At 37.6% G+C, this 24741-nt stretch overlaps 1 protein-coding gene across 1 annotated transcript in view; it reads right to left on the reverse strand.

Annotated features, from left to right (window-relative positions):
* ADCY3 (adenylate cyclase 3) overlaps nt 1–24741 on the reverse strand; it is an 82412-nt gene that overhangs the window by 7202 nt on the left and 50469 nt on the right. The window contains exons 4-15 of the mRNA XM_014073984.2: nt 22797–22927; nt 21547–21658; nt 19703–19830; nt 18222–18380; nt 11681–11843; nt 11201–11320; nt 8280–8422; nt 7129–7290; nt 4858–4945; nt 3567–3683; nt 1516–1772; nt 501–582 (exon numbers count right to left, since the gene is read on the reverse strand). Of these exons, the coding sequence (XP_013929459.1) occupies nt 501–582; nt 1516–1772; nt 3567–3683; nt 4858–4945; nt 7129–7290; nt 8280–8422; nt 11201–11320; nt 11681–11843; nt 18222–18380; nt 19703–19830; nt 21547–21658; nt 22797–22927 (1662 nt within the window). The remainder of the gene's footprint in view (nt 1–500; nt 583–1515; nt 1773–3566; nt 3684–4857; nt 4946–7128; nt 7291–8279; nt 8423–11200; nt 11321–11680; nt 11844–18221; nt 18381–19702; nt 19831–21546; nt 21659–22796; nt 22928–24741) is intronic.

Genomic DNA, 24741 nt, shown 5'->3' on the forward strand with positions numbered 1-24741 from the left:
AGGAGAGAAATGTCATTCTGATAACGAAGTCCAAAATCCCACCTTCAAATTTGATGTTGCCTTTTATTCCTCAATGATACTAAAAACCTATGCCCTTACCAAGTTGAATCATTTACAGTATATTCTGAATGAATCTTATTATCTGATGGGGGGAAAAGTACATACTGTACAGAAATATATGTTCTAAGCAAGAACAGAAACACTTTTTATGTGGGTTGTATTTTTTGCCCTGAAGCAGTGGAATCCAGAACGGTTTCAAAAACAAGTTGACTAGTCAGTTTATAGGAACAGAGACATCTTTGCCATTTGAGTTGTCCTCCAGTTTGACTGGAAAGATTGCAGATTTAGGAATGTAAGGGCAAGCTATGATAGATAAGGCACCCTGAATTAATAACATGCTGAAAAATACAGAAATACAGTTACCTTAAGAGAATTTGATGGCAAAACTGAGCTTCCAAAGTACCAACTGCCTAAAATAAGTAATTTAGCAAACTACTCACATGGCGTGAGAAATAGTAGAAACTGAGCATCATGACCAAGATCATCACTGTCATGGAATATTTTGATGGAACTAGTGAGATCCTGAAAGCAAATGAACAAGATTCACAGTTAGGAAATTTGAAAGGATGAACATGTATTCAGCCAAGTCATGAGATCAAGATCTTCCTGAATTCCTGAAATCTTCACTTCAGTCTGCAGTGGAAAGATCTACATAGAAAACAAGCACATGAGGAAAAGCAGGTCTGTCAACTTGCTCTTTATACATAGAAATATTTGAAAGAACATGCATACAGAATTGGACTGCCACATTTATAATGAGAGTACAGGTAATCTTCGATTTACAACTGTAATGGACCATGGAATTTCTGACATATGTCATGACAGTCATAAGTCAAAGCACTTATGTGACTGATTCAATTTTACAACTACTTTGCAGTGATTGTAAAGCAAATCCCACAGTCAAGCAAATGCCACATTTTTCAAGTCAACCCTTTTACCAGAGGTAAACACCAGTTTCCTGCAAAAAAAAAAGTCATAAATCATAGTCACATGACAGCAGGACACTGCAAAAGGCCATAAATATGGACCAGTTGCCAAGAGCCCAAATTATGATCATGCAGGGTGAGAAGGTGTTGGAATTTCAAATCTGGGTCATAACTACCTTTTGGGAGGGGGGATCCTTCTTAATTTTCAATGGTCATAAAGCAACCAATTATAAGTCAAGAAGCCACTGTAGTCTTAGAAAGAATATCCGACATGTTAATACAGCTGAATATAATATTCTTCAATGAAATTTATGAGATACATCACTTAATCTATGGAGTCTCTTCAAGTTACTCTGCAAGTTTGACATTTATTGGTGATGTAACCATACTTTAAAATTAGTTAAATAATTTAAGAGAGCAATGCATACCAAAAGTAACAAAAAGGTGAACGAATTATTATTAACCTCTTTTCACTTTAGATATGGCCTAACCCAATATTACCCTAAACACACTCCCATGACATTCTTACATGTTCTCCTGGAATCGCTCCTGATCATATTCGTCAAAGATCTGTTGCCAGGCCAGAATGTTGACCACTCCCACTGCCCCTGTGATTGTCACCATCAGAGTGAGTTTGACCATGTGGCTGACTTGCACCAGCATTATAGTTGCAATCAGTGCCAACACTGCTATGTAGCTGTAGTATTTGGGATTCTCCACACAACCACTCGGAAGCAGTGCTGGAACTGTACCATTGACAGTGGTGTAATACTGCTGGCAGCTGAGCTGTTGAAACAAAAGAAAAGGGGTTAGGCTGTCTTTATCTGTTTTAAAAACCCTTATTTTCCAGTTAAGCGGGGGGGGGGGAATCCTTCAAGCTAAAAGTGTAATATCTGGAGAACTATTAGATACCACCACATGGATACAGAAAACATTAAATCTCTTGTGATCACTTAGATTTTTCCAACCAACATATGCTATGCCTACATACCCCCCTCCATGGAAAATCTTTGGTCACTCCTTTCCTTAGGTGCTAAACATAATACACATAAGCACTAATCATGTCAATTAGTTTCACTAACTGTCACTTCCTGTTATAGGGATAATTATCCCCATTTCTGTTTGTAAAATACATCACTGAACATTCTACATTTCTAGCCCACGGCTTGGCTAATGAACTCTATTCTGGTTGATCCACTTGTGATTCAGCAAAACTCTGAAAACATGTTTTGTGTTTGCTCTAATTTCTTTCAGTGTGCCTCCCTGTACACAGACAAGTAAATCTGGTGTAGAACACATGTGTTTAATATTTTAAATTACAGTCTCTTTTCTCTTCAATCCTTTTATCTTTATTTTTATACTACATATATTGCTGGGGTTTTTCCCCCCTGAAATCATGAAACTTCATACCCAACAAGTTGAACTGTGATTCATAATACCCACTATAAAACGATCAGTAACAATAACTAATGCATCATATGCAATACAGTATTGAGCGGTACAGTGGTAGACAGAACAACAGGGGGGAAAAAGATTTAGGTGTGCTCACAGCAGGCGACTGCAAAATGAGTAAACACTGTAGCTAGGCAGTGAAGGCAAACAAAATTCTGGGGTGCATCACTAGAGGATCACAGCAGGAAAAAGGATGTCCTAATCCCATTGTATAGGGCTTTAGTCAGACCCCATTTGGAACATTATATCCATTTCTGCAGACCTCACTTTAAAAAGGTATCGATAAGATTTGAGTTCTCAAATGCAGACTCGATGGATCACTAAGTCTTTTTCTGCTGCCAGTTTTCTCTGTTTTTTCTATGATCTATCAAAACAGTCTGTGCAAGCTCAATATGCCACACCGTATCACCCAAAAGGGCCTTTTAAACCATCAAAGGATTAAAAAAAGAGTCACCACAGGGCAATCTGAAGATTTGTCTAATTGATTTTTAAACCTTGGATGTTTTCTGATGGATTAACAAAACACGGACTGATCCTCCTTCAGTCCTCCTTCGCAAGACTCCATTATCAACGCACCATTCCAAACATGGCCAGTAATAGATAGGAGAAGGAAAGGGCACTGCAATAAATAATCCTTGTGCCACTTTTTTCAGAGAGACAGAAAGAAAAAAACCCCACAGCCTTCGTTCTCTTCCTCCACCCTTATCCAAGTTTTGCCAGCCTGAAAATAGCAGTATTTTCATATCAGTTTTAGCACAGAAGAGCTCAAGGTCTGGCCAATTATTAACAGGTACTAAAAATAATCAACTGCAGCTGGCTTTTTACTAATTTCCCTTAATGATTTCCATTGTACAACTCTTCATACACTTATCAACTCAGCCAGAAAAGAAGTGTCAATCACATGTCATGCTAAATGGTTTAGGAAAGGGGGGGTAGCTTCACTATCCCCTCTTACTTGGAGGAGGGAGGGGGGAGAAAAATATAAATGTCTTGCTAAGGAGGATCAGTCCTTTCTATTATCTGTTCATTAAAATCTATTTTTAATTTTTTCTCACCTCTAGAAAGCTAGCAGGGTGCAATGATATCAAGAAAGAAAAAATGTCTTTTTTTTTTTTCATTTTTGCTTACCATATCTACAATGTCAGCCATGGTTAGGATGAAAATGGCAGACATGGCCCAGGTGTTCCTGGCCCAACGGGTTCTGTCAATCCATGTGGAAAAAGACACGAGCTTTTTAGGGAAAACCTGTATTAATAAAAAGGCATTATTTCATTATTTAAATTTATTCTAGCACTGATGTAGCACCCAGCACCGATAAGACTATGAAGGAGTATGTTAACTTCCTATGGGAAACAGGAATTGAAATGAGACAGTAGTTAAGTAATAGTACAATTTTATATGCCTCAGTCCATAGCATCTTTAGCCATCTCCTTATTAACAATTAATTGCATCTTCTAGAGTCATTCATTCATTGTTGTCCCAAATTCTGCCCCAAATAACAGTCACAAGGAAAGACTTCATAGTACTCCGGTGATAGCTATGAAGATAGTATAGAGTATTAGCAGAAAAATTGCCTCAATGCCTTTTTACCAACCCAGAGCTCCTGCCAGTTATAACAATCAATGATACTGTTTTCCAGATTGTGAGAAGAGAAACATGAAAGAAGGAAAACTGCAACCCTCCCAAATTAAGGCTATCAAACACACTGATCCTATCTGTATGAACCATTGCAGAGGTGGGCTGCTACCAGTTCGCACCGGTTCAGGCAAACTGGTAGTGGAAATTGCAACTGAGTTGCCGAACCGGTAGGGATGGCAGGCTCGCCATGCCCCCGAACCAGTTCCCCAGTCGCCCATGCCATTACCAGCATGTTTTTTAGTCATTTTATAATGTTCTGCGCACATGCAAAACAATTTATCAGCAACGGTGCATGCGCAAGCAACATGGTGGGTGCGCACACGAAGTAATCCACCCCTGAACCATTAAAACTTAAAAATTTTAAGAAGCAGGCTTTTTTCAGGGGGGGGGGGGCTTAAGGGACAAAATAGATGCCTTAAGCTGCTGCAAAAGAAAATTTCATTTGTCTCTTAAGTCCCCTCAATTAAAACAAGCACAAAAGCTGCCCAGCTAATGTGGCTGTGCCCACTCAAATTGACTTCACAATGGCACCATCCACACTCAAGATGGAAAGTCATAGAGTTGAAAATACATAAATACATATGCACATCCATACACACAATAAACAAATATACAAGTCCTACATAGAAGGACGGTGAAACTTGAAATAAAAAATATTTTCACAGAAAGACAAATATTTCTGGTATTATGGTGAAAAAAAACCTTGATTCGGCATTGAAGAATGGCAAAGGATGAGATCCCTACAATAGTTAACAATTGTGTGTTTTGAAGGAGATCTTACCCTGGGAAAGATGGCAGCAAGTGAACAAAGAGTCAAGATGAGCAGAAGGATTTCACCAACAACAAATGTCACATAATTTGCTACCAGCCTGCAGCAGAATAGGAAATTAAAAACAAAACAAAACACCAGATATAAAGAAGATCAAAGATCAGTATTTTATTCTGATTGCAGAGGCAGTCAAATTCCCTGTTCTAAAAGAATATTTTGACACATATTTTTTGGCATTTTATATAATTGTTTCATTCTTGCTTACCACCTATTCCTAAAAGTTCTGGGTAGGTAAGACTGACATAAAAAATAGTCATCCCCCCCCCACCCCAAATATGTATAAAAATATCAACAATATAAAAATGAAAAAAAATGCATGTGACTATTATATGTCTGCAATCACCACATTCATGTGTGCACACACCCTCTTTCTGGGCAAGGCTAAACAAGTAAATCTTCACAATTGTCTAAAACCCAAGAAGCATGAAGCTGACCAAATTTTTGCCAGCAGGGTTTCAAAAGTGTAGGGACAAGTACTAAAAATGCCAATTTCCAAGTAACAACCTCATAGGATCTGGAGGAAGTTCAGCCTATTTGATCTAGTTTAACGGGCAGATACAAGAAAAGTCAGTTCTTCAGTTAACTAGGTCTGGAACTATAACCTTAAAGGTAACTACAAACATCTTGATTTGCACCTGGAAGCTATTGAGCAACTCAGAGCTCTCAAAGCAGAGAGATCATTGCTTTGGCTGGTACTGTAGAGGAAATAGGGAGTGGCCTTGAAGAACAGTGAGAATATCCAATCACAAGCCAATGCAATAGCAATAGCAATAGCAGTAGACTTATATACCGCTTCATAGGCCTTTCAGGCCTCTCTAAGCGGTTTACAGAGAGTCAGCATATTGCCCCCAACAATCTGGGTCCTCATTTTACCCACCTCGGAAGGATGGAAGGCTGAGTCAACCCTGAGCCGGTGAGATTTGAACCGCTGACCTGCTGATCTAGCAGTAGCCTGCAGTGCTGCATTTAACCACTGCGCCTCAATGACCAGACAAATGTGGTTTAAGCCCATTTCAAGGAACAAACTTAATAAAATGTCCCCTAAGTCACATGAAGGGATGGAGAAGGGAAGCACCTTCAGACTTCCAAGAGTCTATGAACTGTTCTAATAAAAGTAGTTTTATGTCTGTATGATGTTGGTTTCTTCATCTGGTTTAGCCTAGAGGGGTGACAGGTGCATTTTGTACTCGCTAGAATTTTATAGTAATCCCAGTGGGAGGTGACTGACCAGGGCTTTTTGAGCCAACATTGTTTGTAATGAGTATGTAAAATGAACAAAAATCCTCCTAGTCCCAGTTACTACCTGCTCTTCTAGCAGAAGCGGTCAGTCTCAGAATTTCCTAAATTGCAGACATCTGAGCTGGGAAGTACAACTCTATTCAGAGTCAGGGATTGAATATTTCTGGAATAAATCGGCTATAAACCCAAATTGACTCTGGCTTGGATGTTTTCATTCAGAACCTATTTCTCCCCATTTAGACCTCATCACTGTAAGGTCTGTGGCACTGTATCAACACGTTAATCACATTACCTATCCGGTCTGATAATGAAATGTTTAATTTCATCCTTAGCACTACAGGTAGTCCTCGACTTACAATCATTCATTTAGCAACTGTTTGAAGTTGACAACAGTGCTAAAAAGAATGTTCCTCACAGTCATATCATCATGATCTGGGCACTTGGCTCACATTTACAATGGATGCAGCATCCTAGGGTTATGTGATCCACCATCAATAAGTCAAATCAATTGTGGGATGTCAAAAGCGCGCCGACAACAGCGCGCCGACAACAGCGCGCCGACAGAAGCGCGATTTAAGTTAAGGTAAGGTTTAGGGTTAGGTTTAGGGTTAGGGTTAGGTTTAGGGTTAGGGCTAGGGCTAGGGTTAGGTTTAGGGTTAGTTTAGGGTTAGGTTTAGGATTATGTTACAGCGCGCTTCTGTCGGAGCGCTTTTGTCGGCGCGCTTTAGGGCTAATTCATCGCTCATTCGTCGCGCGGTTTTGTCGGCGCGGTTTAGTCAGGCGCGCTTTTGTTGTTCGCGCATTTGTGGTGGAACCTTTTTTTCTATTCACAGTAAAAAGGATTGTAAAATTGGGTGTAGTCACATGATGCCTTATTTAATAATGAATTTTCCAATCCCAATTGTGATTGTAAGTCAAGGATTGTCTGTTTTCTAACAACCCCGTTTGAAAAGGGCGCAGCATCATAGAGCTAGCTGTACTAACCGTGGATCAATGAAGATCTCCACCACAGCAGTGAAGAACAGGACCACACATGAACAGCTGAAGGCAGCCCCGCTCTGCTTCTCTTTTTCCACAGAGTAACGTGTCTCCATCTCAGGATCAATGAAACGCATGGTTAGGCGATAGGTAGACTTGCCTTTTAGCCTGTCAAATATTTAGAACATGTCAGATATTTAGGGTCCTCATCTAGAATGTGTGGGATTTTTAGAATTGTGGTAAGATGATACGGTTCTCAGTCCAGTTTCACGGAGACTTCAAGAAAAATTGTTATGTCTTAAACTGCCTACCATTTGAGGGAAATATTCTGCTTGTGGACTTCCAAGGGCATCTTATTTAGCCGTAGGAGAATGCTGGACTAGAAGGGCCTTTGTTCTGATCCTGCATGGATCTTTTAGAACTCTCATCTCAGCAAATAGAAAGCTGCCTCATGCCAGATGAGAATGGCCCATCTATTTCAATTCTGGCATTATCTCTTTGATACCTCAGGAACAAAGCAGCTGTTCTGTTACATATGAGGCTGCACTTGGTATGCCCCCTAAGAAATTCTTTAAAATCCCTCTCGATGCTATTTAAGTCCTCATTTTATTTTGAAAAAAAAAACCTTTATCATCTTAAATCATGATTGAAAAGTCAGCTCACTGCTGAGAATGGTATGTTCTTCAGTTTTATACAAGCGTACGAGGACTAAAAGTATGACATATTCTTTAAATGCTGTGTGAAGCTTTTTGAAAACAAAATAAAATAAAAGTTTATACTGCAGAGACAGACCAGGCGATGGAAATATTTTCTGAGTCAGCCCAGTGATTTTCTGAATAAAGATCCAACGGAATAAATACACAAACATAACAAAGAGAATTTGCAGCTTGAATTGTAAGACAGAGGAAAAGTAGAAAGTAAATACAATAATAAAAACAACTAAAATTGAGTCTCCAGAATACTTTTTCCAACAATACAAAATAGCAACCACAGCAGGACAAGGACCTGAATCATGGTGAAAGTCTGAAACCACAGCAGTGGTGGACATTGTTGATAGTAAGTGTGACATTCAAACTGATAAGAGGAAGAGAGAAACATTAGAATGAAGCAAAAAGCACACAATTAGTTTTAAGATGGAAGGAAAAGAGGAGACATACGCCTGGACAGATTCCCTCTCCAGCAAGGCCTCATTAAGCAATTTATTGAGTTCCTGCTCATTTTCTGAAGCATCCACCACTCTCTCTGCTAAGTCCCGTAAGCGAAGACGCCTTCGAGGGTTGGGAAAGGAAGGATTCACTACCTGGATAGAAAAGAAAGCAAATAAAAAGTTGCATTTTACTTTCTGCTGAAATTTAATTAAACAAGATTTTGTTTTTTAAAAAGCACAATTGTATTTATTTTTGTGTTGAGTTTATCTGTCGCCCATCTTGCAGTTCAAGGCAACTCTGAGCGCTTCTTTATACCAAGTAGACTGAGGGGCTTGTTCTCTGCTTTCTCGTCTATTTCCCCATTCTCATCCCACCCATCCCTCAAAAAGAGAACCTCTTCCTTCCCAGCCTAACTTCATCTCTGTTTTTGACCACGTGGGCAGTTTTAGAAAAAATCCCTAGTTATTTACCATGCAATTTAAACATACAATTTTCCATTTAATTTTTAAATTAAAGTAACTCTTTAAAAACAAGGAAGGGAATGGTAGTCATGTTGCCACACATGGATGACACATGAAGGATATAGGCAAAAGAGCTACAAAAAACAATTGTATAACGTATTCTGTTGAAGTAGTCAGTTGAAATTAACAGTTGAAAATATTATTTGCATTTCTCAACTTTCTGCTTAGATTTGGACACTTAGCTGCTACTCACTTACCTTCACTGCTATTTTTACCTGTCTTGCTATTATTTTTATTGCAGCTGTTAACAGGAGCATATACTTCTAAATGCTTAATTTGACATATTCCCCCTTGTCACTTTTGTCATGAAACCGTGTTGTAATTTTATACATACACTTTTTTCTGTGTAATGTGTAAAGAAAACATCTTTGCAATATTTTCTGATTTTGGAAAAGGTGCCAGTCAAGTTTTTTTAATGTATTATACAAACAAATAAATAGAAAAGATGGAAAACATTAAATATCAACTCCATTCAAAGATGCTGTTCAAAAGGCCTTTACAACAGCATTTTTTGGACAATCACGAGCGGGATGACTGAGAAACTCCATAGATATCAACTCCACTACAAAATCAAAACATACAGCAATAAAGAAAAGGGAAAGGGACTAAAAATCATATCATAAGCAAAATATTTTTAAAACTTTTACCATAAATATCAGAGTCACCTTCCTTGTCCCAAAGACTAATTAAAATTTTAGCAAACAATGCATATCAGCAATATTGCAGCAAATCTAGCATAGATTTCTACTTCCAATTACATATAATAACCCCTTTAGCTAATCTTTGTCCTCAAATCTGCAATTCTATTGTTGATAGGTTCCAATCCTGGGAATATACCGAAGAAAATCAAATATATCCTTAACATACAATAGTTGACCCAGAGTCATCTTAACATCCTGTTAATATTACCCAAAATGCAACAAAACTAGGACAAGTTCAAACCAAGTAGGTTAAAGGATCAAGTGTGTAATATCTGAAATAGCAGGGTATAATAGCATGCAACCTATATTAAGGCTTCAAGTGTATATTAAATGAACTTAGTGCTTAATGTACACTTGCTTGATCACTTAGCACATGGGTATCAAACTTGATTTCATTGAGGGCCGCATCAGGGTTGTGTTTGACCTGAGGGGGGCGGGGGGGGTATGGCCAATGTGGGCATGACCAACTCGACCTCACTCATGGGTGCATGTGGTGGCCCAAGCAGTCTGCCAGCGAAAACGGGCTCCCGAGCTCATTTTTTGGCTGCAATGGCTTCCTGCAACTCTCTGCCAACTCTCTCCATTTTTGCCGACAGAGGTACTGTGGGCCGGTCCTTTGCTGTTTCCAGGGTGGCTCCATGGGCCAGATCTAAGCACCCCGGGGACTGGATCCAGCCCTCGGGCCTTGAGTTCGACATTCCTGACTTAACAAGTATACACTTGAGTACTTAACAATTTTACACTGTATTACACTTATTTTAAAAACTCAGAATGTTTAAGGCAAACCACCATTGATATAACTCAGCTGTAGAGCACACTCTCTGCATGCAAATAGTTTCTTAATATTCCCTAGGGCCTAGGAGAAGTGTAACAGATGGCACAAGTCAACAAGCTTGACTGATCTTTATACCAATCCTCATCAGGGGCCTAAAGACAGGCAAGTAATTATTAGAGGGCTTCTTGACACAGAACTCTCTCATGTTTGGAAATGTGCTACAGAATTAACCTGATATTCAATGTCTTTTGTTTATCCTCCCTCCCTCACAACCTGCATCCATGTAAAGGTGTGTTTTTTTTTATGCTGGATTTACTGCCCATAAGCTTCCTCTTAGTTTTTATTACCTGGTTAAGGTCAACAGGTTATTGATTCAATTTTCATTTTTAAAGATTTTATTTTTGAAAAGCATTTTAAAACGTACACAGCCCTAGGAGGATTTTAGTAATGATTACTTTTCTATACACACACACACACACATACACACACACCAATCTATGAAAGTGCAAATATACAGAAATAATCAACCTTACATTACTTCATGTAGCTTAATATGGCAGTTGTGTTTTATACCAATTATATGTTGGAAGTATCTTTAGGGATAGTCCCATGTAGAATACATTGCAGTAAACCAGCAAATGTCTATGGAGATTCTCAGTCATCCAGAACATGGTTGTCCCAAAGCTGCTTTTTTAAGAGGCAACTGGACTTTCTGGTTTTTCTTTGAAGATGTTTTGCTTCTCATCTTCAGAACTGACGACGTTTCTTGGATGAGAAGTGAAACCTCTTCTAAGAAAAACCAAAAAAACCAGTTGTCTCTTGGAAAAGGACCTTTGGGATGTAATTTTTGCATTTTACATATAAGCAGTTTTTCTTGGAACCCCTGTCAATGAAGCGTTTATTTATCCTTCTCTATCCATTCTGCCCTTTTACCCTAGTGTCCGATTCTTCTGCCTCATCTGGGGTTGTGCAGGTTGTATTAATGCTCCCATTGCATTCTTTGGTGTTGATCAATTGAGGTGAGTTCCCATGGGAGGATGAGACGGATAACTTCTGTGACATGAAACAGAAAAAGAAACAGAACAATGTGTATAGGACTAGGTTATCTAAATGACTGTAAGTATCCAAAAGGTATTAGACCTCTTGTCACAATTTTCTTCTCTAAATGCAGAGAAGTCCCAGTCAAAATAACTTTTGTGTTAGAAAGAAAAACATTCAAGTGCTTACAATAGACAATAGCAGTATCAAGGTAATCAATCTGAATTAAAATCAAGCATCAATCTGACCTAGGTATCATGATGAAGCTAAAAGAAAAAAGATAGATGAGAACACGTTCTTCTCTTTCCTCTGATCCTAACACAGCTGATATATAATTCCATTCTTTTCAAAGGATCTAGTGAAAGGAATACTCACCACCCCATTGATCCCATTCTTGAGTGCCTGCTTCGGGGTTATTATGAGGTAGGTGGTAATCCCCTTTTCCTTTAGATATTCACACCGTGAACCACCATCTCCTGGTTCCACCTCAAATTCTCCTTTTAAGCAGTTCATGGTACTCTGAGAAATGTGTACACGCCTAAAAGGACCACAGAAAATGCAGTCAGCCTTAATAAAGGAGAAAATGTGGGTGAGACAAAAAGACCAGAGAAAAGTCCAGAACCTCAAGGACTTTCAGAATTTACACAAATAGAATACACCTCTGCTCTGAAACAAATAGAAAGTATTTTTCAGTAGAACATCCCTGATAAATTTTTATGAAGAATTTTGATTCTAATAGTAAAATCTATACTAGCTAAACAGAAAGAAAGAAAGAAAGAAAGAAAGAAAGAAAGAAAGAAAGAAAGAAAGAAAGAAAGAAAGAAAGAAAGAAAGAAGTGCAAGGAAAAAGAAAAAGGAGAATAGTAAGAATATAACAAGAAATGTGTAAAGAAATTGCTTCCAAATTTCATCGCAAGTAACATATTTAGAGACTTTTCATCACCTCCAGATTTACAAACAATTATTTCTTCCTTTATTACTCAATCCATATCTATAGAGAGGTTCATAAGTATTTTCAGTGCTGGGGTCAGCAGGAAGTCCCTAAAAGGCTGCCAGTAGTAACAACATATCTTATTTTACCTTAACCCAGTGTTTCTCAACCTTAGCAACTTAAAGATGTCTGGACTTCAAGTCCCAGAATTCCCCAGCCAGCGAATGCTGGCTGGGGAATTCTGGGAGTTGAAGTCCAGACATCTTCAAGTTGCCAAGGTTGAGAAACACTGCTAACCTTTTTAGACTTATGGTTTTGGTGGGGTGTGTGTGTGTGTGTGTGTGTGTGTGTGTGTGTGTGTGTGTAATGGTTATCTTTTGAGAGCTGAATCCAAAAAAAATCATTTTAATATATGGCGATTAGTGTACATTTAAAGTGACAATAAAGTTTATTTTCTATTCTATTCTATTCTATTCTATCCTTCATCAAATAAACAACTTTACATTTCTTCCTTTTACTTCTAAGAGACTCAACATTTAGTTCATTCAAATATTTGCATAGGGTTTGATTTCTCTTCGTTTCTTCTTTATCTGTCAGTTCTCCTCGGTAAACCAGATGGGAAAACCTGACAAGATGAATTAATTCTGATGTAAGGCTTCCAAGATTGAAAGTACAAACTTTTCACTGTCACTTTTAACTGCATCATTCATTAAGATGGGTCCTTCATAGGTCTCTATTTCTGACCATGAAGTTCCTGCCTCTCTTGTCTGATTGTTTCCTAGGCAGTATCTCTTCCATTCACATAGTGGAATGTGTAAATGTCATCCATATATTCCATATTTCCCATCACACAAACTTTTTTCAGGTCTTTTATAAATGCTATAAGAAAAAAAAAATCCAGGTGACTTCCTTGGTTTTTCATTTATATTTTCATTTTGATTTGTAAAATATTAGCAGTTTGTTTGTTTTTTTGTATATTCAGTGAGACATCCTTTTACGTCATTTTTTTAAGTCTGCCATTTGTAAATCCACTTTGAGTACCATCTCTATTTTGTCAGATAAATTTGTCCCACTTCTATCATTTCTTCACTAATATATTTTCAACAGTCTATTCATAGAGTCAAACATCATGACTGACACTGTGGTATTATAGCCACTAATTTCTGGCTCCATTCTTCAAAAGTCTCCTTTAATATTTTCAATGTTACATTTTGTATTATTTTGTAGGTACTATTAACTAACACAGAATAAGAGCTTTATTTTTTCCCTCAGCTCAGAGTCTTGTCCTTTCTAGTGTCCAATTTTTAAAATCATAAAATTACTTATCACAGAAGCCATTTGTTTTTTATAATTCATTCCAAAAATCTTATAGTAAATCTTTCTAAGTTCCAAATTTATCTGTACCTTTAATCCATTTATAACTTTCTAAAATCAAAATCTTACTTGTTGTTTATCTAAATTCTTACATTTATGATTAATTATTTTTTCATTTAGGATTGAAAAAGAAATCACCTAGTATTTTCAAACTTGACATTCTGAAGGTCGCTAAGCTTAAATGAAGTTAATAAGTAAATAAGCAATTTCTGAAAGTGATTAGAAAGTAAAATTAGCAAACGTAGTATTCTTTAAAAGGTGCTGACCATAATTGCAAGCAAGATGGCTATTCCCATTGTCTCCCAACACTCACACTGGTGGGAGACTGCTGTCCTATGGTCTCCTGGCATATGGGCAATATTCCATCCTCTCCTTATCCGGAGAAGTTCCAAGGAACCTGTCTACCAGTCCCTTGGTCTTTGCTACAGTCATCAGTTCTGCTTACGCAGAGACATCTTCCATCCATCCTTCCTCCCCCTGAAGCCCACAATAGTATATTATCACACGCTATCTTTCCCATGTTTTATAACACCGTTTTCAAAATAAGCGACAACTGGATACTACCTCAGCGCACACAAATATTACAGCTTCACAAAGTACAACTTCCGCACTGTCTGCACTACTATGAAGGAAATTAAAGCTAGGGGGTGTTGCTTTTCATTTGTAGTACCGGTGCTTCGGAATAGTTTCCTAACCAAGGACAGACTAACTACTTCCTTAATGGCTTTCAGATAGCTATCTAAAAGCAAGTTGTTTCAGGAAATACTCTAGTTAAGTTCATGAATTCCAATAAACTTCTTAATTTTATTTTTGTAGTTTTATCTGGTTTTTATTTTTATGTTTGTTTAACATTTTGTTTGTGCTGTTATTTTAGAGCTGGACTTCAGTTGTACTTGGGGTTTATTGGCACGTATGTAACTAAACTGATCAGTAGAATATTTATTGTTAGTAGGTAATATGCATGCGATGTGAATATAATTTTTTAAATATTTTTTTATTATTTTTAATTTTCAAAACAAACACAACACATAAAATCTTCCTTCTTTACATACTGTAGAAAGTGTATCAGTTGGTTACAAAAGGCTTTCGTGCATCTCTTCCACAGTCATCAAGCATAATTCATATTAATTCAAGTATTTTAACTCAGATATTTATACATGTTACCATCATCATATCTCCATTTTCATTTGACTATAATTATTTAAACGTCCTTCATCGTAAAATATACCAAGATTTAATACATAGCCACATACTGGCATTTCATTTACTATTTCTAAAATCCTCCAATAACACTGAATCCTTATGTTCTATTCTAGTTAAACATCCATAATATTTAGTAACAAAATTTTCTAATCCTCCTTTCCAAATCACTGTTTACAATTTACATCCAGTTTCTTTATGTTATACCTATACACACACACACACACACACACACACACACACACACACACATATATATATATATATATATATGTTATATTTATGCTGATAAATAAATAAAGGGAGACTAGTATAGATCTATTTCAAGCTATTTAGCTCTCATCAGCTAGCCATACCCAAGTTTGGGAATCGAAGCTAGCTGATGAGAGCTAAATAGCTTGAAATAGATCTATACTAGTCTCCCTTTATTTATTTATCAGCATAAATATAACAAATGTAACAAAAAAGGCAACAGTAAAAAATATTGGGTTTCTGTCTGGATGGACTCTTGTGACAAGCCTAATGACAGAGAGTGGAAGTGTGACCTTCCTCCCATACTTGGGCATACCAGGGGTTGTGACTTTAAGTATACATATATATATACATTGTTATCATTATCCCTCCTTTGACTCCTGTATCATAACATTTTCCTCTAATAATCAACTTAACTGAATCTAACAGTTCTTTTTTATTAACCTTTATATATAATCCAAAAGGGTTTCTAATCTTCTTTCATGGGTGCCATTCAATATTCATATCCAATTATTAATTATCATAACACTACACATTGTATACATTATTATCATTATCAATTATTTATTCAACTATATCGATTGTCACTAAATTTCACTAAGTTTAACTAGTTTTAAATTATACACTTCCACCTATAAACCTGTATCTTTCCAGTAGCAAAACAGTCTCATGTCTTCTGCCATTTGTGGTGTCAGTCCTCTAATCATCTCCTTAATCAAATTTGTATGGACTCCTCTTAGCAACTCCTTGCTTATAAAATCTATCATGTAATTTTGATGCCCTTCTTCTGTTTCCTTAATCAGCTTATCTTTGATTGTCAGTAGTGTTATCAATGATGTTGCTATTAAATTTTCTCTCTTTAAATCCATAAATTATTTTGTTTTTTCTTCTTCTGTATCTTGCCATCTGGGTTAGAGTTCCCCTCCATTTAATTTCTCTTTCAGTAATCCACTCTTTACATTTCCAGAAACCATAAATGTCAGCAAATTTAATTTCTTTATGGTCATTTTCCTCTTCGGTTTTTAGGATTCTAACCTCCACTTTTTCCACTTGATAGACATCTCCAACTTCTTTATCATATTTTACTGTTAGATGCTCTAAGTTTTCCAACTTCTTCTCTGTCCTCTCAAATATGTTTGATAATTTCTGAATTTCTAAGAATATATTTTGCAGACTTAAAGTTTCTTTCTGCTGTTGAAATTGTGCCATTATCTCCAGCTAATAAACACTGCTGCTCTAGCATGGAAGGGTTTTACAAGATTAAGCGCAGATTCACAATAAAGTTTTATTTTCACTTTTCTCTGGTTGAAGATATACTTCAAAGGGACATCTATATGCTTTTCTTCTTATCACTCTCTATAAACAAGCAGTGAGACCTTGGAGTGCCAAGCCAGGATAATCAGTAAGAAAAGTAAAAGTGTTTCATTTCCAATACACAAGCCTCCAGCCTCCAAGTAGCAGTGTTATTGTTGCAATTTTCTTTGTTTCTTTTTGTATCTTTTTTGTATTTCAAGTTAAAAAAAGTCCAATTCTTGAATGAGTTAGAAAAACACCCTCAGTAATGAAAGAGGAAAATTTTAGTCCATAGGTTAGAAAGAAAAATAAAAGAAAAAAATAGAAGAAAACTTAATCCATTCATTTTAAAAGGCTTGCATAAATTCCATCCATGAACATAACATTTAAAAAGTAACATAACCCACTGTCCAAAACCATTCCAAACTTAATTCCGCCGCTTATTTCTTCTGTTCTCCAATTTAGATTAATTTTAAGTGTTTTATAGGCAGTCTCTTTTAAAACGATAAAAAATTCCTCACCAGCTGGAAACACTTTCTCTTTCCGTATCCTTCCGTTTTGGAGCTGCCACGACTTCATCAGCCTCGGCTGGATTTTTTGTCGAACTTTTTTGAAGAACTTCTCTTGCATCGATCAGGGACTTTGCGATGTCCCTGAGATCAGCAAGACATATTCTTCCTGTTCACTGTCTCTGCGGGGCGGTTTAGGTCCGATTGGACCACTCAGTGGCAAAAGTATCAGCTGCGGTCTCAGAGCATCGAGACCGCATGTCCGTATCGTCACAACGTTGGCTCCTCCTCTGATGTGAATATAATTAAGGTTAGTTTATAGCTCGCTTTCTCTCCATTTTGAAAAGCATAAATGAATGCATGTATGTATTTTATCCCTACAATATTAATGAAAAAAACAATAAAGAACCTTTGCTGAAAGGGCATAGACAATCTCCTAAATCCAGTGAGATTGAATAGGGTCAACTCCTTCAAAGTGTTACGTGTACAAGATTGTGATCAGAAAGCTCTCTGGAAGCAGGTCTTTTCAATCATTGCCTCCACACTGGAATTCTCTCCCCATAGAGATCCCATCTCCTCTTTCTCTCCTAGTTTGCAGAAGTGAGTTCCGCCTAGGATAAGAGGAAGACATGTGTGCGAAGGCTGGGATCTGCTGGGAACATGACCTTCTACATATTCTGTTTATTTTTTATCGATTTTGTCAATTTTGCTTTTGTAAGGGCTTTATATTTACTATTTAGAATTTAGAATTTTAGAATAACAGAGTTGGAAGGGATCTTGGAGGTCTTCTAGTCCAACCCCCTGCTTAGGCAAGAAACTGTACACAACTTCAGACAAATGGTTGTCCAATCTCTTCTTTAAAACTTCCAGTGTTGGAGCATTCACAACTTCTGGAGAAAAGTTCTTCCATTGATTAATTGTTCTAACTGTCAGGAAATTTCTCCTTAGTTCTAAGTTGCTTCTCTCCTTGATTAGTTTCCACCCATTTCTTCTTGTTCTATCTATTTTTCAGAGTGTTGTTGTTACCAGGTTGTTTGCCACATAGAGCCTCCAAGAATGGATAGCGTACAAATGCAATGTAATGCGATGCATAATACGTGTTTTTACATTTCTAAGTGATCGTGAAGCATAACCTAAAAACAGGTACCTTTCTTTTACTGCAAAACAGTGACTCTAGCTGCTAGTTAAAAATGAATACTGCCGTAAACCTGGATGATGTTTTCAACAGAAGACCTGGTTTTGGATTTTTTAAGTTTGCAGTAACTTGTCTTCTAAACACAAGTTACAACCGTATGATTTTTTGTAAGATATTTACAACAACAGTCCTGGGGAAAAACAGTCCTTAGGAAGCACTTACCCAGGGATGCCTCCTGCTTCCATCTTGTTGGCTACAGTTACATCCGTAGACCATACATCATACTGCCAACGTTTCTGCCCTAGGACTCCACCAAGGACAGCGCCGCTGTGCACTCCCACACGCATGTCCACGTCGGTTTTGGTCTTCTCTCGTACATAGCTTTAGAGGAATAAATTAATAATAAGAAATATGTAGCTGAAAAGAATGGTTGTTTCCTGTTTCTATGCTTGGGAAGGCTTTGCTAGGGCTGCTTTTATTGTGCACAGGGCTTCATTGCTGCTAAGGGCAGTAAGAAGGAAAAGAAAATAAACAAGCAATATGAGGTTGCTATAATTGTTTCGGTTCCATTAAGGGAACACACACACACACCCAATATAGTAGTCTTCAAATGTGGGTAGACTACAAGGGCCCGAAATCTCAGACATCGTAGACAAACTCAGGTTTTGAAGAAGATTTGAATACAGGAATAGGCAAACTAATAAAAATCAATTCTAAATGGGAGATACGTATGGCTTTTTAGATAGCACTGGGGGTGGATATAGCTCAGTAAAAGAGCTATTTCCTTACAGCACAAGGGTCCTCTGTGAAACCTTGGCCATTTAGATAGGGCTGGAAAAACTATGGCCAAAAAAACATGATGAGCTCTATCACTGTCAACAATCCTGGGTTAGAGCACTAAAGAAACATAGTTTTGTTTATTCTTATGCCAGAACTGGTGCCAGATTCCAAAGATTGCCTAATAACCCAGCTCTCCTTTTCGCCTCTCTTTTATTTCTCTAGCTTCTTTCTATAATTGAGCTGTAAAACGAATTCAATGTTGCTATTCCCGTAATTTTGCATAAATATTTTTATAAGGCCAAAATTTTCCATCCCTAAGACTGTTCTAAGCATGGAATTTTGTTTTACAGAGAGACAAAATTAGCTGGAAAGATATTGTTTAGTTATCATGATGAGTGGAAAAAAAGACCAGGAATTTTTTTTTCTGACTCTCCAGCTGGAAAAGATAAACTAAGATGAAAATTTACCATTCAGAAGCAACCACACTTAGGGGGAGATTTCTACACAATTAACCTTTAGGTGAAAAATATGCAAGGATACATCAGGAAATAATGATATAATAAACATTACCGTCTTTAATTACAGTAGGACAACAGAGAAGGGGAAAAGAGCTATGTAATCAAATGGAGAATCTTGTAGTGAGGCTTATTTATGCATTTATTAAATTTATTTGCCACCTGTCTCACTCCTGCATGACTTTAACAAGTCATGCCTAAAGCAAATGAACTAAGCAAATCACATCTGTAATTCAATAAAGTTCTTATAAAACAATATATTTCACACAAAAAATATTCCTTGGCAACATCATAAAACAAGAGTTTTTCATGTGGGAAACAGAAAAAAAAATATGAATGGAAAAAAAAGACAACCCAGGCTGCAAAAACCAAAAACAGCATGAAAATTTGCAAAGTGTGAGTGCTTACGAAATAGCTTCCACCATAGCAAGACCCATCATGATTGAGCAAACAGCATGGTCCTCACGGTAATCTGGCAATCCACAGATACAGTAGTAGCAGTCACCCAGAATCTTGATACGCAGTTGATGGTATTTCTGTAAGAATGCCGTTTTTTAAAAAAGGTAAAGGTTTAGGATTTTCAGGTCTCAGAAACCTGTAATTGACTTTTTAAACCTATTGTTGAAAAGGTTGCCATGGGTTCCCTGCCTCATTCATCCTCTGATCCAAAAGCAATAGCAATAGCACTTAAACTTACATACTACTTCTGTGCTTTACAGTCCTCTCTAAGCACCTTCCAGAGTCAGCCTATTTCCTCTAACAATCTTGGTCCTCATTTTATCAACCTCGGAAGGATGGAAGGCTGAGTCAACCTTGAGCCTGGTGGGATTCAAACTGCCAAATTGCAGGCAGCTGGCAGTCAGCAGAAGTAGTCTGCAGTACTGCATTCTAACCACTGCACCAAAGGGGCTCTTCCGATTACCTAGCATGTTTAATTTAAGTAATTTCTCAAGATAATTAATTATAGGTGATAGAAATAATACCCTGCAAAATTAATTAATTTGACAAGCAAGCAACTCCAAAAGAGATATGGCTGCTAATACAAAATAATTATCATGAGTTGAAGAAAAAATTAATGTGCAGTAAATCTAAACTAATTTGTGAAATAATTCTTATTCCAATTATAGTAACAACCATAAACACATGTACAGGTAGTCCTCGAATTACAACAGTTCACTTAGTGACTATTTGAAGTTACAATGGTACTGAAAAAAAGTGACTTATGATTATTTTTCACACTTATGACAGTTGCCGCATCCCCATGGTCTTGTGATTTACATTTGGATGCTTGACAATTGGTTCATATTAATGACTGTTGCAAGGTCTTGGGATCATGTGATCATCTTTTGCAACCTTCTGACAAGCAAAGTCAATGGGAAGTCAGATTCACTTAATAACCATGTTACTAACTTAATAACTGCAGTGATTCACTTAACAAATGTGGCAAGAAAAGCTGTAAATCAGGGCAAAACTCACTTAACAAATTTCTCAGTTCACAACATAAATTCTGGGCTCAATTGTGGTCCTAAATCAAGGATCCCTTGCGCTTTAAATAGCTGGCATAATCATATACTGCAGCAGCTTCATTCTCCTATATTGTCTTTAGTCCTATTTAGGAGATTGAATCCTTGTGCAAACGTTGCCCTCCAGATGCAATTCACTACAGCTTCCATAGTCCTAGCCAGATGGCTGAGAAAACAAATGGGTAGTCAAATCAAATCTCTCAAGCAATGCTATAGAAACCTTATAATTAAAAAGTACTAAATCTATCCTGATCTGATATTTGAATACATTTAAGAATGACATCAGCTGGGCACAGAATCTTCTTTGGAAGTTGAATATGTTGCAGTAAGATATATTTATTTATCCAGAACTCTCAGTATAATCTCAAAAAAATGTTTCATATTTGAAGGTGGTTCTATTGGTATTCCTTATTTCTAAATATGTAATTTCAGCCAGATTTTTTTTTAAAAAAAATAGAATGGCTCTTTGGCAAGAATACTTTAAAAATAGAGGGGTGGGGGGAAGCAGAAGGGCAGCTTAATCTCATCTCAGGTAAATCTTCCCTTTTATTAGTGCTTGCACATCAGAATTGTGTTTGTCTGCTTCTTTTCCATTTTTAATTTGCTTCATGCTGCATAAAGCCATAATTACAAATAAGACGGGTAGTTTGGGTTGAATTACGCACAATTTGCTCCAAAGATCTAAAGGATTTCCAGAATTATATGTAAGTAAATAATCAAGAAACTCACAGCTGCTAGTTTATCAAATCGAGCAAAGAGTTCGTTCAAAAGTTTCACCAATTCTTGGGCACTGCATGTGGATGACAGCTGCGTGAAACCTACGATGTCAGCAAAAAGGACGCTGTAGAATGAAAGACATGAGATCCAAAACAGGTGAGATGTCATCATTTAACTTAGCTGCAGCAAAAACAATTTATGATGGCTGTTGTACCATTTGATTTATTACTCTCTCATCTGAAATTTAATCTCGATGTCATCAGTTCCTTGATATTTCTGCTTTTCTGCTTTAATTCTACTCCACATTGATGTTTACTAGCTTCTTCTATTTCAGAAGTGTACAGTGTTTAAGACATCAGGGGCTGCAACTGACTCCCAACTGTATGGAGGGCCACAAGAGGCTATCTGCTAATTTAATAACACATTGAAATGACCTACCTAATTTTGTTCAGTTTTAGGAAGCGTGTAAGGGTAGGGTTGGGAACAGGAGGCCTCCCAGTGTCACACCATTCCATTCCCATTCTTAAAACTCTTATCACCACCACAAAGTCCCATATTTGGCTGTTAGGGTTTCAGTGGTATAGGCTCAAGGTGCTTGCTGGAGAAATGCAAACCAGTTTGCATGAAGAAAACAATTGTCTACTTTTGCTCTGTTGTTTTATTGCAACACTAAACACAATAATTATATTATTCCTTCTGCTTCTGAGCTGCATGTTACATTGTGATGAATTTGGAAAGTTATTTTGCTCGAATTGTGCTTTGGGTCATAGCTGAATTATGTAATTATCTTTTCCACTAGAGACACTCATTGTACCCATAAAGATTTACTTCAAATAATGGCTTAGCATTGGATTTAATTTTCTCTTATTGTGTACTGATCCAGGAGATGGCCTTGTCAGTACCAGGAAACTATATATAGCAGCCATGCCCCACTACAGGCCACGCGAGTGGCTGGCCTGTGTACGCTTGTGCTCGCACTCCCTAGTCACACTAGCATCACCGCGAGCATTGTACATTGCATCATGTGGGCGCTAGCATCACCACAAGCGTCACATGGGTGCTAGCATTGCTGTGAGTATCACATGGGCAACAGCATCGCTGCAAGTTTCGTGCGCGCTTGCGGCCCAGTTCACACAAGGGGGGGCATTTGTGCATGTGCAGGTAAGGGTGCCTGCCCCTCTCCCCCTCTGGGCCACCAACCCAGAAAGATTGGGGAACTCTGATCTACAGAATAGCCTCCTTAAAAGAGCCACATTCGTTACCTGACATTTTCATGGCGGTACATATACATGGTATTGAACTGCTGCAATTCTTTTTGGCTTGCATCTTTCTTCATATCCTTCAGCATTTCATCTGCTACATGTCTGGGCAAAATTGAAAGCATCAAACTTTCCTAAAATGAAAAAAATAAATAGACGTATTGAAAAGGTAGAAGAATTATTAAGAGAGAGATTAATACTGCAGCAGATTACACCAGAAACATGTAGAAGAGATTTCAGCTGCTGTGGGGATTTTTTCCTTATCTCAAAGTGAGAATGAATAAAAGCTCAAAATTATGTCTTTCATGCAGAAATGTTCTTCCAGATGTGAACAATTTGGGAGTGCTTGCTCCAGACTGATGACTTATGTACTGCCAAGAAGAACCTGTCAGCAGCATCTGTCACAGTAGTCTTCTTGTCACGATAAGGAACTTTTGTAGTACTTCTTGCTTTATCACCAACTGATCTAGCATGGATTATCATATTCTGAAATCATGAGGGTGGATTTTGGCAGCTGATAGTTAGGAATCAGGAAGGAGAAGCAGCACTCAAATTGAGGTATCGCAAAAGGCAGTTAAAGGAGTACCATGTGTTCTGCATTATGGTTTCTGACCCAGCCCTTCAGATCAGGGGTCGGTTCCTGTACCAGTTGGTACTGGTTTGCTGCGCAGGTGCGGGGGCGCGCCCGCTGCGCATTGCTCGCACATGCACAGCTGACTGTAAATTGTTCTGCACATGCACAGAAACATGCCAGCAACAGCAGAAGAGATCAGGGAACCGGTTCAGGGGGGTGGCCAGCCTGGGTTGCTGCCGGTTCTGCCAAATCACCACTACCAGTTTGGCGAAACCAGGTGAAACCAGGCCAAACTGGAAGCAGCCCACCTCTGCTATAGATAGAATTGAACTGCATAGAAAACGGTTGGCGATCATATACACACAAGCCTACCACATGAAATCTCTTCTTTGTATTATATAAAATCTGAATGATGATAGAGCTGCTACTCCAATGGAAAAACTTCATCAGGACTATTTAGACAGTACTATATGCAGGGAATGCACTAGTAGACTATTTGTTTTGCAAATACAGTTCAGCTTAACAAATGCATAGCAGATTGTGAATTTTGCCAAAAAAAACTATAAAAGGAACACCCAATACTGTAATTATATCACTGCAGAGAGATATTGGAAAAGAAGTGAAACTAGTATTTTCAGCTAAGAACGTAGGTCATAAAAATGTAACTCTCATCAATCGTTACTGATACTGTGAGATGTCAATCATAGGAAATCTTTTAAGATCGATTGTTCTCAGTTGCTATTTCAGAACTCACAGATTTAAAACGTTCACTCTTTGCAGAGAAGCTTATTAACACCAACCCCTATTATAAAAAAAAAAATAGTGGGAGAGAGAAATAGCGGTCCATGTTGCAAAGCAAATTCTATGAAAAGAAGACCCATTCCTGATTTCTCATCTATGTCATTTATTTGAATCCAACACATTTAAAAATAGGTTGTCTTGGAAATGAACTTATGCTACTTCTAGCTTGATTCCACAGATTCCAAGTTTGTGTCCTATGCACTGAATGCAAAAGCAAAAACATACAGTATATTCAACTTGATTACCAATATGGAAGTCACAATCTGCCAGAACTAAATCCAGGATCCAATGTGCAAATTAAATTGGAGGATCAGTAGATATAGTTACAACTGAAGACAGCCAAGAAGTTAATAAAGAAGTAAATATTTTGAAATTGTTATACAAGCAAAAAGGATGAAGTAAAGGTTCTCCTTGCACATATGTGCTATTCGTTCCTGACTCTAGGGGGCGGTGCTCATCTCCGTTTCAGCCAGTGCTGTCTGAAGACATCTCCGTAGTCATGTGGCCAGCATGACTAAAGGCCAAAGGCGCACAGAACGCTGTTACCTTCCCACCAAAAGTGGTTCCTATTTT

This window comes from Thamnophis sirtalis, unplaced genomic scaffold (assembly GCF_051295495.1).
Source record: "Thamnophis sirtalis isolate CommonGarterSnake01/CBP01778 unplaced genomic scaffold, rThaSir2_p1.2 scaffold_6, whole genome shotgun sequence".
In the NCBI taxonomy this organism is placed as follows: domain Eukaryota; kingdom Metazoa; phylum Chordata; class Lepidosauria; order Squamata; family Natricidae; genus Thamnophis; species Thamnophis sirtalis.